Here is a 17,328-nt window from a genome sequence, read left to right as displayed (position 1 = left end):
GTGTTTTGGGTTCTTTCATTGTTTGTGGAGTACATACATACACTTGACCATTGAAAGTGACCTCAGAGTCGAACAAGATTCCGGGACGAAAGCTGACACTCCAGCCATATGCTGTGAAAGACCCGCAAACATTCCCAGCCAAGCACCACTAAAAGCTCGAAGCATGAGCCAAGGAATCGCTCTCTTGGCCTGCCTAGAAGAACATCGTAAAGCAAAACGAGCTCGGTTCCCTACCGCACGCGTTGAGGGCCCAGACATTGACGAGGATTCCAACTGGCCTGTCTACGATGCCTACCTTTAAACACTAGAGCCGAAGGCATAATGACACTCACGAACTTCTCGCCGTCAGAGTTTTACCTTCTCTGGCCAGACATTCGCCAGCACATCTTCAGGCACTGGAATGTGCGATCCGGCCGCAAGTGTGCAGTGTCCGCTCGAGGCCTATTGCTCATGATGCTTGCATCACTCAAGCACTGCGGTACCTGGGATATCGTTGCTCAAACATTTCGCACAACTGTGGCAACGTTCGAAAAGCGCGTCATGAGCTTCATAGAGGTCATGCGTCCCTACCTTCTGCGCAAGTATGTTCATGGCATGGCATCCAAGTGGTCGATGCATGAGCTTGCCGCCAACGGAACAAGGTTCGAGCACTACCCATATGCACGCTACGCCACCGATGTTACCTTCCAGAAGACAAACGTACCTGTCGGTTCGTACGCCGAAAAGAAGCTGTACTCCAGCGGCAAGCGTCATCTCTACGGACACAAAGTTGAGGTGTCAGTCCTTCCAAATGGCTTTGGGATCAATTGCACTTCGTACCACAAGGGAAGTGTCTCGGACAAGGCGATCTTTGACGACAAACTCAACTTTCACCGCACCAACCTCACCAAGCACCCAAGCGAAATGGAGATGACGGGCACTGACGGTCGTGTCGAGCAATGGGCAGTGCTGGCGGACAAAGGCTACCAAGGAATTCAGCATGAAGTTCGCGCTGTACTGCCAACAAAGAAGCCATCGGGTGGTTTTCTCACCTTTGACCAACAGTGCACTAACGACCGCATTGCGACCGACCGCTTCGTCGTGGAGAACTAATTTTGTAGACTGAATACTCTTTGGGCCATCTGTGGCGATGCCTATCGATGGAATCGTAAGAACTATGACGTTCACTTTCAGACCTACGTGGCAATCACCAATGTGCACAATCGATTCAATCCACTTCGCGCTGAGGATGGCGATGCGAATACCCAGTACGTGAATCGCTTGAACACGATTGGTTTGAAGAAGATCAAGGATAAGAAGAAGGCGCAACAAAAGTACCGCGAGAAGCGCAAGACGAGGTTGACTTTGTTTCTTGCGTCGGAATCGGCTATCAATGGGAATGCATGTGACAGCGAAACGGAAATTGGATCTGACAGCGAGAATGATGGAGGCACATCCCAACTATTCTAAATAGGGGTGTGTAGTTATTTTGTATAATTGAATAGAGGTTTTATCAAAACGTGCTGGGTTTTTATTAGCTTAAAGGTTATTTGTTTGGTCACCTTTGTTAATATATAAGACTTCTTTTGTTAAATATTCCTTAGATAGTCATTCAATTGGGGTCATTTACAGTAGGTAGATCAGGTATTTAGACGTTTAGAATTCCTTCGAAAAATAGGGACCCTATACTTCATCACTTCGTAAGATGGTGCATACTTCTGGAATTGGTGCTTATAATTTCAGGGACATGGAAATATTCTGGAACACTTAATCCATCTCACACGCAACTTCACCTCTGCAAATACATCGAGTCTTTGGACTGGAGGTCTATTCATGGAATACGTATGAGACTTTGGGAAATTTTTGCTGACTTGCCAAAACAGATTATGGCATAGTTTTATGGTGTGGCATCCAGACCAGCCCTAAATTAACTGTTCAAGGGCTGGTCTGGATGCCACCCCATAAAATTTCGGGGTTTCGGGGTTTCGGGGTGGCAACTTTTCTTGGAAAAACGGCCATTTTATGCCAATTTTCGTGGCATCCAGACCCACCCTAAGCTTATTGTGTTTTCGACTGAAAAAATTTCGTGTTGTGGTGTGATTTCTCGTTAGAATTTAAATCAATCTGATTGGCTACCTCAGATCAGCTCAAAATTATTAGCTAATCAAAACCTTCTCAATGAAATTCAACCAATCAGATCGATTGTGGATCGCTTAGGTTGGCGCGATTCGATTGCACCCCCTCCCCAAATTTGTACCAAATCGACAATACTGGTTGTTTTTTTCCATTCACTTTCGACCTCTGATAATACATATACTATAATACTGTAGTACCCTCGCTTTTGCATTCTTGTCGTGAACAGTATGCGCGAAACATTGACGCTTCAGTTTGGCAGTGCAAGCAATCAACTGGCGGATAAGCTATGGCACAGCGTCCTAAGCGAACTCAACGCCGACAAGTCCAGCATTACCACTGACGGCGCACGGGATTCGTCGATGACGTATCGTAACGGACGCTACACGCCACGCGCGGTGTCGTTTTGCAGTAAGGGTGGCTTGTCCAAGGCCAAACCAAGGAGCGTAGACACCGCGTCCAGCGCTTGGGATGGAAACGTGCAAGTGATTTCTCAAGATTCCGAAGATGCTCAAGCAGTTGCGACGCCGCTTCCATCGCGGGCCATCGTCGAAGTCAACGAGTTTCGGCATTTCGACCCGCTGAACAATTTCTACGACGGGGTCCTTGGCTTGGACGCAAAAGTTCGACGAGAAACGATGGATACAGCGCACGATGTCATCCGTGCTGCGCTGGAAGCGTGCGATTCGCTCCAGGCAAGCCCCATCGCCCTTCCTGTCGACTCCTCTGATCTGTGGCTGTACTCTAGGGAGTGCAATGCATCGTCGACGTCGACTCAACGTGGGGTGGGTTTGCGTCCGAAGTGTTGCGAGGGTTTCGCGAAGAGTGCCCGTCTGCGTTTGTGTCTGTTCTCGGTCTCGACACGAGGTACATCATCCACGTCCACTATGGCTTAACCGCCGACATGCACATGCAGGTACCCCGTGGCCTCGCAAGCCGACTTCTTCGATCTGTCCAAGCAGAGCGGTCGGCGATCCATCAACTTGGCCTCGTCCGTTTTGATTCTCAACGAACTGAGCTCGCTCTTCATCCCGTTCAGCCCCCACACTTTCGACGCCGGCGCCGTCGCGTGGAATTGCCTGTCGTCCGTGTATCGATGGCGCGGCTCCGCTTCCACGCAGGACCTACTGTTCCGTCCGAACGCGACCGTGATGCAGCTCAGTTGTTCGCTCGTACCCCCCGCCACCCTCTTCGCCATGCCACCCCTCGACCGAGTGGCCCACTGGGACCAGTTGTCCAGCTTTCCCGTGATCCAAGACTGCGATGACACCACCCTCCGCAAGTTTCGGTTTCAGTTTCTTGCCGTTCGAGGTCTCCCCCACTACTCATTTGATCGATTGGCCGGCCAACCATTTGACCATTGGCGCTCCACCGTCGTGGCTAAGCCGCTGTTCGACCAGTCGTCTCATCCAGTGGATGGTGGGGCGGTGGCGTCGCTAAGTATCACGGACAGAGTGCCCAAGTACCTCATGGCGCTGGCCACCGGCGTCAAGCACGTCGACCCCCGCGTCGTGCACGAGTTCACGCAGGCGGGTATGACCTGCGACGGGATTCGAGATCTCCACGATGACCTCATGAGTTTGAGCGACTCGGTCTTGTAAAGTAGTACCAAGTATAGTAGAGACAACGTTGAACAAATGAGAAAGTAGGGTAACTAGTACATATACTAGTTGACAGGAAATGGTATGAGCTTGGTGCAAGGGCGGCCAGTAAGGTAAGGTTGGCCACCGACATACGATTTTGCAGGAAAGATGGACGCGTGCCCGATTTAATTGGCGATTCTAGGGAATGGGCATCCACCCCTCCATCAACAACATATATTAATACGTGTGGTGTAAGCATAATGGCGAGTCCAACGGTACTACGACGACTAAGCTTACTAGTATTACTACATGAATAGGATTCGGAGTACTACGTAACGTTAGTAGGATTAAAAGCCGGCATATCGTCGTTTTGCATCCTGTGCATTGGCGATTACACAAAATTTGCCAATTTTGGGTGATTGTTCACAACTCGAGCAAAGCGGTATGATTGGCTAAAACGAATGAAGGTTGCATTATGATTGGCTAAAAAAGATTATTTTTATAATATTTCAAAGGGGTCCAGCGATAGTGAGTACAAATCAACAAACGGAAATAAATAGTTTACGAGAAATACCCCGCTGAAGCTGCTGCTGCTTTGGTGTGGTAGTTGAAGGCGGGGTCGGTGCAGCATTGATATAAAGGAGGCAGCAGCACCACATCTCGCTCGGGCAGATCGTAATGCGATGGCTTTTCCGGGACGTAAGTCATCGCGTGGTACGCGGCGGCCGTCGAAACCACTTGGACCCAATACTTGTCGACAGCGGGCACTTTTTTGAGCTTGGTGGCGGCCGCGGCGGCAAATGGAACGGCCGTGGCGGCAAACGGAAGGTACTGCTGGATCCACGTCACGCAGTCCCACACGTCCTCGGCCTTGAGGTGCAGAAAGTGCGCCAGCGCGTACAAGTTGTGTCCGGGCGCGACGAGGAACAACGCGGCGGCGGCCATCATGCTCGGCAGAAAGTGCAGGCAGTTGGCGTCCAGAAGCGACACGTCCAGCAAGTTGCTCGCGATGTGGAACACGTTGGCGCGCTCCATATCCCGCGCGTGATTCGTGTGCTGGAGTTGCTTGACGTCGAAGTGGTCGCAGTGGTCGTGGACGTAGCACGGCGACGACGACAGTCGCACCGGGTCCTTGTACAGTCCCAGACCCTCCATCGTCATGAGCAGCCACGACACGGCCGTCGCGGGGTACAGCTTCCACTCGAGGGTCTTGAGCATCGCCTCCTCTTCCGCCACGACCTCATCCTTGGTCGTGTAGATCGAATGGGGTTTCTTGGCTTGTTTCTTGGATCGCGACGTCGCCGCTCGCTTTCTCGTCGTGGGTTGGTCCACGATTTCGCCGCTTTCCCGCTGCACGGCCTCCAGGATCTCTTGGATTGATGGAGGGCTCACTTCTTCGATCTTGCATGCAATGACAAGCGCAGCGGACGCGATGACCACGTTCGGATGCTCTGGCGTTTTCATGTGGCCCAGATGCGCTGGACACAGGTATCCATGGTGAATCAAGTTGGACAAGAGCACCCGCGTCAAGTACGAACATGCCAAGTGGCACGTCTCCCGCTTCAACGCCAACGAACTCCCCACACACACGATGCGATGCACTAGTCGCGCCCGATACGCGTGAAAGGCCGACCATTCCAAGGGTGTGAGGGAGGGAACGTAGTCGCGAACGGAGTACACCTTCTCGATCTCGCGAAGCCGATAGTTCCGGACCACGTCAAAGTCGAGGTCGATCGTGTCCTTTGTCATGTCATGTCCCATTTGTGTGTCGAGCAGCCGATGCTCCATGCTGTTGGTGTTGCTGGCTCGGTACATACCAGAGTACATCCCTTCGACGAGCGATAGTCCGTTGGGTCCTCTGAGTCCTTCCTTCGACTCCAGCCGGCCTTCCTTCGATCGACAGCGCACGGAACAAGGCTTGTGGTCTATACAGTATGTATGAAACAAATGACAGGGTTGCACACAGGCGAAAGTACTACTAGTAAGGTCGTTCAGGTCCTCAAAATCCAAGTGATTTCACTAGTAATACTATCCATGCAACGGCGTGATCTATTGCACGTCTAGTACACCACCGAACTGTCAAGAACCGAATATGCCACCACGTCAATATTTCGCCCATAACTTGTATGGAGAATTTGGCCTGAGCAATTCTAAAGTAACTCACCACTCTTGGATCTGACATTCGCAATCACGTTAAGATGGAGACTGCGAGTCATCCGTGGCTCATGGCTCATGGCTCGGTATGTTCTCACCGCCATTCTGGCTGGGACAGGTCGTGATTGCAAACCACGGAGGATTTGCATAATACCTTCCAGCTTAATTGTAGAATTGGGTAGAAAAAAGAACCACATCCGGATCCGGTTGATGAACTGTCTAGTAATACTAGACAGTATCGTCCAGTTGTGAATGGACTTGCGGATCACAAACTACGGCACGGATGCCCGTGAGTATGCCCTCGTGTCCAAGGTGGCGCAGCCCCACGACTACTCTGCGCTGTTGTCGCTGATTTCGCTCCTCATCAACACTGGGCTGTGCGTGGTCGCGTATATCATTGCAATTCCACAGCTCCGTGGGCGGATTGATTCGTCCTACCACGAATGGTGCCCGATTCCAAATGCCGACGACAGGCACTTCGCCACATGGACCCTCCTTCCAGTGCTTGTCGTGGCCCTGTACATCAAAACGTCGTTTGCGACCACTGTAGTTGAAGGTACTTTCTTGATGCTAATGTCCCCGTTGTTCTCATCACATTGTGCCAGAGTCTCTCTTGGTGATCCCTCAAATCGGTGTCCAATTGCGGAAAAAGCAGCGGAATGGCCACGAAACGTTCATGGTACATATATATATCAACTATCGTGTTTGGTGTTGTATCATGTTGCGCGCGGTTAGTTCATTGAGGCGACGTGCATCAAGGCCGTGGTCATCAACGAAGCGATATCGTTCTCGGACGTGATCTACTACTTGGCCTTCCTCGTGGAAAACGAGCGCAAAATGGTGCTTGCCTTTGAGGTACTCGCCCAATCTCGCCATGACTCGACCATGGACTTCAATGGTGCTGTAGACGTTTTGCCCACGAATTGTAGCGCTGCAAAAGATCTACCGAGGGACAAAGCAGTTACTCTTCCCAGATGACACGAAAATGACCATGCTTTGACACTAGTGAATTTACCATATGACGACATGTGTACATCTGGGATGATGATGTACCAAGCAACGCGCATGTTCCTTGTTATCGATCATGGCGATGGATCGACGTCTATAGCCGCATGCTTCATTGATGATTGAAACACCGAAAGTCCTGCATCTACATCGTCGTCAAATGACATCAACACATGCATTGGTGAACGTTGCTGCACATGGAGGATACCAAATGGCGCGATCACGTTGCGTTCGACTGTTTCAAGGACAGCCGTGAACTAGACGCATATGTAGCCAGCGGATAGGTCGAAGATGCGATGGACATGCATGTTGTCGTGGTAGCCTTCACGCATGCTCTTGCGATGACGTGACGAAGTGTGCTTCGAGAGGCCCCTTGTGAATCGGCGGGATTTTGACGACCAAAACTCTGCAGTTATGCGGATTATCCGGATACCAATTATTCGGAGAGTCGGCGCGCGCAACAGCCATGAACAGCACGAGTCTGAGTGATCTGGACGTCGATCATGCGTCGTCCGCGAGTGTCGACCGGTTCTTGCTAGAGCATGGCATCGAGTTCAGTTCCAGCTCCATGGAGGAAGAAAAGGAGACCTCGTTTTCGCTTCAACTGACCAACTCCCGGCTTGAACGCGACGAACCATTGACCCTCGATGATTTCTCGCCCATGCGGCCGTCGGAGGCTACTCGATTGTCAAACAGCGAAGGCAGATCGAGTCGGGATCAAGAGCGTGTCGCATATCCCAGCAGCGTTCTGCGCGATGACACCACCAGTGCCCGAGCGCCGTCCACGTCGATACCATTTGAGCAGTCACGCGATCAGTCATCCGCTGGAATGGTTGCAAGTCGGCTGTCCACACCATCATCAAGCAAAAGTCGTCGTCCATCCACTGCGAGTGTCGTTCACGATCAAGGTAACGATTCTAACAGCACGGAAGCAAGCGCGGTGCATCCAAGCACGTCGTCCGAGAGTGCCTGGCGGCCGTTGAACTCGTTGTTGGCGCAACATGGGTTCTCCCCCGTCGAATTGGTCCCAACGGCGACAGGAGTCCTTCCGAAAATGGACGCGTTGTACGGCGTCGTGCACGACTTGATCTCTCAACTAGAGCGTCGTGGCCAAGTCCGTCCCCAGCATGCACCACTTCTGCAGCTCACAGACAACACCTGTGTAGATCATTCAAGACCTCGTGCTGGACTCGGACATCAATGCCAAGAAGCAGACCAAGATCGAGACGTCCCTGGCGTCCAGTGGGAAACACGTCGCGAACGTCACCGACGCCCTCGAACGGTCGCAACTCGAAGTGCAATCGCTCAAGGTACACTTCATTCCTAGTAACTAGTACTACTACATGACAACATCATCGTGTCCACTAGAACCTCCACGTACGTTATTGGGCTTTCAGTCAACATGTGGATTTTTATGCTGATTGATATTTCCCTTGAACTGCATTTTGTGGGTATACCCTGCACACTAATTTCAGTCTCATACACTAATTCTATGTGGTAGGATTATTTGATTGGCTCATTGATTCATGTTCTGTGTTTTGATTGGTCGATATCGATTACCTGCGGATTTGGTGCTGCTTGAGCATATATTTTGGATTCGACACGAATTTCCAGACCCCATCGAATCGAATCTCGCCGCTGAATCGAATCACGAATCGACGCTATTGGCTAATCCATTTTTGAGAGTGGATTTGATTGGCTCTTGCAGAAAGGACAAGTATATTCAACCAATCAGAACTCCGGCGTGATTCAAGATTGATTCGACAAACCAGGTGAATTTTGGAAGTTTATATTGTGCTTTCGAGTGAAATGTCGTGTTGTGGCGTGGTTTCTCGTTGGAATTTAAATCGATTTGATTGGCTACCTCCGATGAGCTCAAAATCATTAGCCAATCAAAACCCATTTCTCAATGAAATTCAACCAATCAGATCGATTGTGGATCGGTTTGGTCGGCGCGATTCGAAACCCAAATTTGTATCAAATCGACAATATTCACAATATTTACAATATTTCCGTCACTCCAATTTCGAATAATCGACTTGACCGTATAGTATGTAGACCCAACTCGAACGCGCGTCGGCCAAGGCCGATTCGGACCAAAAGGCGTATAAACTCCAGAAAACCAAGCTGGAGCAGCAGCTCAAGATGAGCGAGCACCGCGTCAAAGCAAAGGAGGCGCTGGTGGACCGGCTCCAGGTCAAGTTGCAGCAGGTGACGGACAAGGACGCCGCCGCCAAGTCGCGCACCCGCCACGTGTTTCGTGACATCCACATGCGCGAGCCTCGACGGACCAGCGCCGCCGACGTCAAGGCTTTGGAACTGATCGCCATGTACGAACACGACCGGGACAAAATGGCGGGAGAGATCCGAAGCCTGCAAAGCCAGGTTCAAGAGCTGTGCTGCGACGTCCGCGATAAGGAGAACGTGCTGCTTCGGCAGTCGTCCAACGGGTTGCCGAAGAATCGGGAGGATGCGTTTGTGGAACGGTTAGAAGCGGCTAGATTGGAGCAGGAGCAGTCGGCGAGGAAGCTGCGGCAGCAAGAAGCGCTCATTCAGGACAAAGTGGCCAAAATCGACGCCGACTTGCGCGCATCCAAGCAAGTGGTCGCCGACCTTCGCGACGAAAACGCAAACTTGCACTTGGAAGTGCAGTCCCGCCCGAGTATTCGAGACTACAAGGCGACCCAGCGACGGGTGATGCTCCTGGAGCGCCAACTGCATGACCAGCAGGTCGCCGTGACCCACGCCAACACGCTGGACGACCTGCGACAATACATGGGCACGGCCGAACTCATCTACCGAGACAAGCAAAACGCCAAGCTGCATCTGAATCGACTAAGTACTTTGCCCAAAGAAGCATGCTTGGAAGTAAGTTCGTGATGGGTTTGAAATCGATTGACATGTTATATGTCCTTTTACCCAAAATTTGGACGTTTGTGCTGATTCGCCAATTCGATGATCGATTCTTTGTGCTGACTTTTGTACGTGTGTTCAAGTCGCACACTAATTTGTGGTTGATTTCGTCGAAGAGTGGATAATTTGATTGGCTACTTGATTAGTGATCTGGGTTTTGATTGGTCGATCGATTGTCTGGCTGCTATTGAGCACCCCACTCCAATGTCGAATCGACTGGACAATGTCCTTTTACCCAACCTTTGGACTTGTGTGTGCGCATCATATTCGCCAATTCGAGCATCGATCGATTCTTTGTACTATGAGTATTGTCCTTTTACCCCAAAATTCGACTTTTGTGCTGATTCTCCAAATCTATCGATCGATTCTTTGTGGTGATTGATATCACAGTAATTAAAGTCACACACTAATGAGAAGCTGATGCTGATTTCCTGCAATCTGATTGGCTAGTCTTCTACATTATATTTGGTTACGTCGATTCATTCTCCATGTCTCTCCAGTTTAGTATAAACACAACTGAAATTTGCATGGACACAGTTGTCGTGTGGTGATATTAATCACACTAATTTAAGTCCCACACTAATTCGATATTTTGACGATGGTTTCCTGCAATCCAACAACAGTTCTGCCGATTCCTTCTTTTGTACACGTATTTGGTTGAGTCGATCGATTCCATCTCCATGTTGCGCTCCAGTTTAGAATCAACTCCACATAATATATATATGTACACAGGTAATGCAAGACATTTGCCGCCAACTCGACCTGACAGACGTGACGATGATTGGCCCGAGCGTCGCCAAGCTCATCTCGGTGGTGCACGCGGTTCCGCGCATGGAAAAATTCATTCGCGACGTCTGTGCCTGTGTCCAGCCGTCGGCCGCAATCGAAAAGGTCGTCCCAACACTGACCAAATGGAAGCAAAACCTCGACCAACTCGAGTCGTTGCAGGTACGTCGTACTAACATACGATGAGTAGTATTACTAGTAGTAGTAGTCATACCGAAAGAGCGTCATGGAGATGGGTGGATGGCGTAGGCGTATGCAGCCCAAATCAACGCCGCGTTGATGAAGCGAACGTACGAAAACGTCGAGGACTCACACACAACCGACCCCCTGTCCCCGAAGGTTCGTAGTAGTACTAGTAGTAGTACTAGATCGACTCAGGTTGGTGTTGTAGCGGGCATTGCATGTGATTGACGAGTTAGTTGCGTTTGAATCGCATTTCTTGCAAGAGCGACAAATGTACAGCATCGCCATGACAAATGTCGAGGTACGATCAACATCGCTGCTCGTATAATATATATATATATATATGCCACTCTTTCAATATATAATATATCTGTCTTGTAGAAACAACCCGATGTATTAGTCCACAAGATGATCCAGCATTTTCGGCATTTGTTTGGCGTCAAGACCATGGACGGTGTGTTTCCCAAGATCAACGTACGAAATAATATCAACAGTCGATCCAACTTTTGTATATTCCGACTATATACATATTATATATATATTATATTTCTAGGAAGTGTTTTTATTCGTTAACGAAATGAACAACGCGTTGGCATCGATCAAGGAGGCTTTAAACCTGCGTAAGTCAAGTATCGTTCCGTGTTGTTTGCAAACTCAGAGGAATCTGCCCGCAGCAACCACCGCTTCTGTCACAAGTACCCTCCAAGACCTCCGCACCGCCCTCCAGCAGACTCCATCTACACGTCCAACCAACACAAGCGAAAGCTACGTCGTCACGTCCAAGTCGGACGTCGTGGGCGTCGCGGCCGTCAGACAGCAGCATCTTACGCTGACCAAGTTGAAGCAAGTGCTGGGCGCGCAGTCCACGGACGAGTTGGTTCCACGTGCGACGAGGTACTAGGTGGCGATGGTTCTAGTAGTAGTACTAGTAATACGGCTGACCCCGTTTCGGTAGGCTGATGGAGCTGCTCAGTTTATCGTCGATGCAACATCCGTGATGGGAACGTTCTTTAACGTGGACTTTTAAAGGAAACAAGGGAGTGTGTCAACTACACCTTTTTGCAGTAAGTTGGACGAATGCCCGATGTATTTGGCCGTGTGCCCGATATATTTGGCGGTGTGCCCAGCAATTGCCCATCTACCCGAAGAATAGTGCCCGATGAAAATGTAAATCACGCAATAAAAAGTCAATTCAACATAGAAATGGTCGTCAAACGACACATGTAGCATCGTTGCTGTGGTGTCACATCCCAACGCCCATGTTGCCCATGGCCTCCGCGCGTCCATCGAGGGTGCGCTCCTCGAGGTAAGAGCTCTCTGCGCGACAGATTCAGATTTTGGACGGAGTTGAAGTATGGACGACACGTTGAAGTATAGGGGCATATTGGTACTTTTATATGTACACACATCGACTTCAGTGTATTGACTTGAATAAAGTATACTTTTATCAAAACACCGACTTGAATTCATTGACAGTGAATTTACAGTAAAATACAGTGTCGAATTCAATCTATTGACTTGAGTAAAGTATACGACTGTTGCCCCTATACTTACTTCAACGTGTCGTCCATACTTCAACTCCGTCCAAAATCTGAATCTGTCGCGCAGAGAGCTCATGTTTCGCTTTACCTCGAGGAGCGCACCCTCGATGGACGCGCGGAGGCCATGGGTTGGGATGTGACGCCACAGCAACGATGCTACATGTGTCGATTGACGACACAATTCTTCGGGCAGATGGGCAATTCATGGGCACACGGCCAAATATATCGGGCACACGACCAAATACATCGGGCATTCGTCCAACTTAACTGCAAAATGGTGTAGTAGTACGCGGCGGCTTTCATATTATTACACGTGGTATTCTACATTCGACGCCGCGCCGTGCACCTTGGGCTCGCCATCTCCAAACAACTTCGTCCAGAACTCGACTAGCATGTAGAGCGGTCTACAGATATGCATGAGACGTTATGTAGAGGAGATAGATGGACGGACCTGGAAATGAGGTCCAGCCATTTGTGAGGCGCGGCGCCGCCGTTGACGTACAGGATGTATAAATATGCATGATGGTTGTGGCCACTGATGAAATAGTAATCTGCCACGAGAATGCAACACGTTGTTAACTTGACCAAGGAGGAGCATGCAACCAACTTCACCTTCTAAGAACCGAAGCCGGTGGAACCCATTCTTCTCGTAAAACCGAATCGCTTGGCCGTTGTCTGCTTTCACGTGAAGGTACAAGGCCCGACAGGACGAGTCGGCCTTGGCTTCGTTGATGCACGTGGTCAACAGCACAGACGCGATGCCCTTGCGTCGATAGTCCTGCCGTGCCCCCAGCGTGAGGATGTACATGAGCGTCGTCGACGTGTCTTTCGACTGATGGATCAAGCACTTGTCCTCAGTGTCGTCACACCGCTGGATCTGAGCTGTCACCGCCCCAATGATGTCTTCGTTGCACAGCGCCACTTGTGTGAACAGCGGCTCGCCGTTTTCCCACATGCCTTGGCCAGCATGTTGATAAAAGGACTCGTTGTATCGGATCGGAAACCAGTCCTCATGCAGCGCTTGCAGTTGCGCGACGTCCCGCGGCTCGATTCGGCGCAGCACGATCGCGCTTTGTGCGTCAGGAATGCGGTGCGTGCCTTGCATCCTTGTGCCCGCAGCCCCCCCGTCTGGCGACAAGGAAGGAGCGCTTCTTAGCGTGAGTTTCCCTCGTTCCTGATTGGCTATGTTCCGTTATTTAGTATGCTGTCTAGTAGCACCATACTACGTAGTAGTACTACTATTAGTACAGCCTCCGATTTGATTGATCACATGCTTCGCGCCGTGGTGTTGAGACACATCAAGCGGCGCCAAGTTGTCACCGCTGGTCTTCGGGGGTTCGCCGCTGGCTCTTCAAAGACACCCTACGCATGCAGCGAATGCGGCCACCGGCATTCCAAGTGGCAAGGGCAGTGCGACAACTGCCACGGATGGAATCTCCTGCAAGAAGTGTCGGCTCGACGGGGCAAAGCTGCCGCGCGAGATTGGATCCAGCAGTCCAAGCCGGTACGCCTGCACGATGTGACTTTGAGTCAGAACGTGCATCGCATCAGGCTGGCGGACGCGGAGATCAATTGGGTGCTTGGTGGAGGCATCGTGCCGGGATCGCTCACACTGATCGCAGGACCGCCCGGCGTCGGTAAAAGCACCGTACGTTCGTTCTATATATGAAAGAGTCCTAACACATTCTCCATGTAGCTATCGTTGCAAATTGCGCACATGATGGCACAGGCAAGCCCGAATGGGTCGGTGCTGTACGTGTCAGGGGAAGAAAGCGTCGGCCAAGTGAAGATGCGCTCCGACCGCCTCGGCATCAAACACCCGACCTGTCCCAACTTGTACTTGGCCAGTGAGACCAACATTGAAAGCATCATTGCCATGATTCAGCACTGGGACGCGGACGCTCCATGCGCTGGCGTCATGATCGATTCCATCCAAACCATGTACTCGTCCGACATCAACTCCACCGCCGGTAGTATCGTAGAAACTCTCCATCTACTACTACGTAGTAGTAGTAATAGTAGGCTAACCAGTACGTTCCACTCTTTCCTAGGCAACGTCACGCAAGTGAAAGAATGCACGTTGCAATTGCTACGAGTGTGCAAGGTACCAGCAGTCGTAGTAATACTAGGCGACTATGTACTATAATAACCCCCTAGGACGCCAACATCCCCATGCTTCTCATCGGGCACATCACCAAGAGCGGCGACATCGCGGGACCCAAAGTTCTCGAGCATATTGTGGACACTGTGATCCAACTAGATGGAGACGCGCACAGTCCGAATCGATTCCTTCGATGCACCAAGAATCGATTTGGAACTACGAGCGAAGTGGGCGTGCTGTCCATGACGGATGCGGGGCTCGTGCCGCTCCAGAACCCACTGCAGGCGTTCCTCAGTCCTAGTAAGTCCGACATACACTATCTAGTAATACTAACCAGTGTATGCAGGCACGGGGCCTGTCGAAGGCGTAGCTGTGACGATCGCTGTGGAAGGCACCCGACCGATTCCCGTCGAGATTCAAACGCTGTCGAGCCCCTCGTTTGAAGAACATCGCACCAGCTGCAAGTGCCACGGTGTATCGTACGACAAGCTCCAGCTGATCTTTGCCGTCTTGGAAAGCCGCGCGGGTGTGTCCTTTCGGTCCAAGAGCTCGTTTGTCAACATTGCCCAGGGCTACTTTCTCGACGAACCATGTGGTACTTATATATATATATATATATATATAGTGCTTTCGAGAGAAATTTCGTGGCGTGGTTTCTCGTTGGAATTATTTAAATCGATTTGATTGGCTACCTCACATGAGCTCAAAATTATTAGCCAATCAAAACCCATTTATCAATGAAATTCAACCAATCAGATCGATTGTGGATCGGTTTGGTCGGCGCGATTCGATTGCACCCCCTCCCCAAATTTGTATCAAATCGACAATATATTTAGTGCTATATATATTCAGCCAAAAATTGGATATTTGTGTCGATTGTTTGTACTGACAGTGAATGTTGCATGTGAAATTTGGGAGGCCATTCACACTATTTGAAGTCACACACACATTAAATTGGTGGTTGAAGGCCTTGAAAGTGTTGTAGGTTATGATTGGACGATCGATTGTCTGTCGATTTGGTGGTGCTGCTCTCATTCGATTGAGCACCCTATCAAAAAACTGACAATATATATATATATATTTGCGATTGCGTTGGTTGTAGATGATATATGATCTACTCGGTATGTTGGTAGCCGATCTGGCGCTGGCGGTGGCACTGGCCAGCTCGGCCACCAAGCGCCCTGTACTTCCGAACGCAGTCTTCTTCGGGGAGGTAGCCCTCTCCGGCATGCTTCGACCCGCGGTCATGCTGGAAGCCCGCCTCGCCGCGGCGAGTAAGATCGGAGTCGACACGTGCATCATCCCGCGGGTGACGAGCACCGAAGGGAAGAAAGCAGTAGACAAGTACCGCTTGGCCATGCACATTCAGCAAGTGGACACGCTCGTCGATGCGTTGGCGTTAGGGTTATTGCAACTGCCATGATATATATTTCACTGGTGTTGGTCAGCAACTTATAATTTAGACTCGCTATTGTACGTACTACGTAGTACTAGTTAGTATATTGGCTGGAACCTACGTACGTCCTTGCTTGATGGCATGCCTTTATAGAGTGCTGTCATTCAACTAACTACTACGTAGTACTACTACACTACTACCTAGTAACGACGACTTTGACAACCGATTATTGCCAAAACACTACAGTGCTGTTGTTCGTGATACCCTACTTTGTCTCTCTTATAGTATCGTTATTATTGCTTGTGCTTCTTGAACGGTTTGGGCGGTGGTGGCTTTGACGCTGCTTTCCGCTTGCCACCAGGCGCTCGGTCGAATGGCTTTTTGCCAAAATGCCCAGCATTCTTGTCGAACTTGCCCTTCTTGTTGGCAGATGCGTCCTCTGCGACGCCGTCTTCCTGAGCGCCATCGTCGTTGGAGTCCGCCGCCGCAGCCGCCTTGGCCGCGATATACTTCTTCCGCCGCTCGTTCCGTCGGGCACGGATGTTCTGGTTGCGGGTGGCGACGGGAGCCGCCGCCGCGGTGGGCTGTCCGATGGTCGGCGGCGCGTCCAGCGCATCGTCCGTCTCGTCTGTCCATTTGACTTCGGCAGGTTTCTTATGGTTGTTGGACCCTTTTGTCTTGGGCGCCTTTTTCGACTTTGTGATTTTGAAGTACCTGTCGCACGTGTCGGCGCCGCTGCGACGCATGGGCTGCTTGCCATCGGGGCCGAATTTCCCCTCCGCTAGCTTGGCAGCTCGCTTGCTCCACGAGTCGTACAGCGGGTCCTTGTACAGCTCCAGCAGCTGCGCGTCCAGCTCGGGCGTCCATGGCGACCGATCCACGAGCGGATCCAGCACTGTGTTCCATCGTCCTTGGCACGCCCCGGCGGTACGACCGGGGACTTTGGACGCGACGAGCTTCCAGTTGGCCTTGTGGCTCTTGCCTTGGGCCTCGACGGCCTTCTTCAACTTCTTGTCTTCCTTCCCCGACCAGCTCGTACCGAACTTGACGCCTTTCGCCGCTGCGTCGGTGGAAGCCGCTTTCACGTCGTCGTTGCCCGTTTCAGCGGGAGCCGCCTTCACGACTTTGCCCGTGGTTTCTGTTGCAGGTTTGGTTGATGCCATCTCCGCCAAATGCTCAGAAATGGTTGGTGCCTCATGAAGAACTGCTCAAAATATCTACTGGGCAAACAATTATTTTATGCGGTACAATAAAATGACCGATTCTATAAGTTGCTCATTCACTCCAAACCTCTACCAAACTTACTCCGGAGTAATGGACAGGGATGTCCTCGTTCTCGTTGCGTACGAAGACATCGCAGGCTGTATGGCACCTCTCAGCAGCATGTCCTTTGCAACTTGTAGGTAGACGAAGAGGGTTGTCCCATTCGCTAGTGGCTACTACACCGAGGGTGCGGTGATCACATGGACATTGGGCTATTGAAGATGCTTAAGAGTGCATTGCGTGGTGCCAACCTTCGTGAGGGCTCGACTGTAATGGAGTCTACGCATTCGT

General features: G+C 50.8%; 8 protein-coding genes across 12 annotated transcripts; 6 read left to right on the top strand and 2 right to left on the bottom strand.

The window, feature by feature from the left end:
- Positions 1 to 321: 321 nt before the first annotated feature.
- On the top strand, positions 322 to 1,449 carry H257_17194 (hypothetical protein; the record flags this gene model as incomplete). Its single annotated transcript, XM_009845895.1, has 2 exons — positions 322 to 1,080; positions 1,174 to 1,449. The coding sequence occupies 2 exons, from the start codon at positions 322 to 324 to the stop codon at positions 1,447 to 1,449; spliced, it is 1,035 nt and encodes a 344-aa protein (XP_009844197.1).
- An 850-nt stretch (positions 1,450 to 2,299) lies between these two features.
- Positions 2,300 to 3,793, top strand: H257_17193 (hypothetical protein). The gene is made up of 3 exons (XM_009845894.1): positions 2,300 to 2,807; positions 2,861 to 2,979; positions 3,029 to 3,793. The coding sequence occupies exons 1-3, from the start codon at positions 2,343 to 2,345 to the stop codon at positions 3,711 to 3,713; spliced, it is 1,269 nt and encodes a 422-aa protein (XP_009844196.1). The 5' UTR covers positions 2,300 to 2,342; the 3' UTR covers positions 3,714 to 3,793.
- A 354-nt stretch (positions 3,794 to 4,147) lies between these two features.
- H257_17192 (hypothetical protein) lies at positions 4,148 to 5,623 on the top strand. Its single transcript, XM_009845893.1, has one exon. It carries the CDS (start codon positions 4,374 to 4,376, stop codon positions 5,073 to 5,075), a length of 702 nt encoding a protein of 233 aa, XP_009844195.1. The 5' UTR covers positions 4,148 to 4,373; the 3' UTR covers positions 5,076 to 5,623.
- Positions 5,624 to 6,101: 478 nt separating this feature from the next.
- On the top strand, positions 6,102 to 7,011 carry H257_17191 (hypothetical protein; the record flags this gene model as incomplete). Of its 3 annotated transcripts, XM_009845890.1 has the most annotated exons (4): positions 6,102 to 6,405; positions 6,455 to 6,528; positions 6,585 to 6,704; positions 6,757 to 7,011. In XM_009845890.1, the coding sequence occupies 4 exons, from the start codon at positions 6,102 to 6,104 to the stop codon at positions 6,847 to 6,849; spliced, it is 591 nt and encodes a 196-aa protein (XP_009844192.1). In that variant the 3' UTR covers positions 6,850 to 7,011. The 3 variants fall into 3 exon arrangements, with proteins under 3 accessions (XP_009844192.1, XP_009844193.1, XP_009844194.1); XM_009845891.1 differs by having other exon boundaries at positions 6,455 to 6,704; XM_009845892.1 differs by lacking the exon at positions 6,757 to 7,011 and having other exon boundaries at positions 6,455 to 6,754.
- Positions 7,012 to 7,545: 534 nt separating this feature from the next.
- H257_17190 lies at positions 7,546 to 11,826 on the top strand. Of its 2 annotated transcripts, XM_009845888.1 has the most exons (10): positions 7,546 to 7,968; positions 8,021 to 8,164; positions 8,913 to 9,722; positions 10,500 to 10,715; positions 10,803 to 10,892; positions 10,945 to 11,037; positions 11,118 to 11,210; positions 11,290 to 11,356; positions 11,411 to 11,630; positions 11,692 to 11,826. In XM_009845888.1, the coding sequence occupies exons 1-10, from the start codon at positions 7,684 to 7,686 to the stop codon at positions 11,732 to 11,734; spliced, it is 2,061 nt and encodes a 686-aa protein (XP_009844190.1). In that variant the 5' UTR covers positions 7,546 to 7,683; the 3' UTR covers positions 11,735 to 11,826. The 2 variants fall into 2 exon arrangements, with proteins under 2 accessions (XP_009844190.1, XP_009844191.1); XM_009845889.1 differs by lacking the exons at positions 7,546 to 7,968; positions 8,021 to 8,164 and having other exon boundaries at positions 8,904 to 9,722; positions 11,290 to 11,630.
- A 719-nt stretch (positions 11,827 to 12,545) lies between these two features.
- Positions 12,546 to 13,461, bottom strand: H257_17189. 2 transcript variants are annotated; one of them, XM_009845887.1, is made up of 3 exons: positions 12,890 to 13,461; positions 12,729 to 12,828; positions 12,546 to 12,681 (listed from the first exon to the last, which is right to left on the bottom strand). In XM_009845887.1, exons 1-3 carry the CDS (start codon positions 13,380 to 13,382, stop codon positions 12,585 to 12,587), a joined length of 690 nt encoding a protein of 229 aa, XP_009844189.1. In that variant the 5' UTR covers positions 13,383 to 13,461; the 3' UTR covers positions 12,546 to 12,584. The 2 variants fall into 2 exon arrangements, with proteins under 2 accessions (XP_009844189.1, XP_009844188.1); XM_009845886.1 differs by having other exon boundaries at positions 12,729 to 13,461.
- Positions 13,462 to 13,533: 72 nt separating this feature from the next.
- H257_17188 (DNA repair protein RadA) lies at positions 13,534 to 15,855 on the top strand. The gene is made up of 6 exons (XM_009845885.1): positions 13,534 to 13,925; positions 13,974 to 14,247; positions 14,329 to 14,381; positions 14,435 to 14,678; positions 14,725 to 14,973; positions 15,512 to 15,855. The coding sequence occupies exons 1-6, from the start codon at positions 13,548 to 13,550 to the stop codon at positions 15,799 to 15,801; spliced, it is 1,488 nt and encodes a 495-aa protein (XP_009844187.1). The 5' UTR covers positions 13,534 to 13,547; the 3' UTR covers positions 15,802 to 15,855.
- Positions 15,856 to 16,003: 148 nt separating this feature from the next.
- Positions 16,004 to 16,988, bottom strand: H257_17187 (hypothetical protein). The gene has a single exon (XM_009845884.1). It carries the CDS (start codon positions 16,935 to 16,937, stop codon positions 16,068 to 16,070), a length of 870 nt encoding a protein of 289 aa, XP_009844186.1. The 5' UTR covers positions 16,938 to 16,988; the 3' UTR covers positions 16,004 to 16,067.
- Between the last annotated feature and the right edge of the window lie 340 nt (positions 16,989 to 17,328).

The sequence above is a fragment of the Aphanomyces astaci genome (assembly GCF_000520075.1).
Source record: "Aphanomyces astaci strain APO3 unplaced genomic scaffold supercont1.99, whole genome shotgun sequence".
Taxonomy (NCBI): domain Eukaryota; phylum Oomycota; class Saprolegniomycetes; order Saprolegniales; family Verrucalvaceae; genus Aphanomyces; species Aphanomyces astaci.
This window is presented reverse-complemented; position numbering and strand designations above follow the sequence as displayed.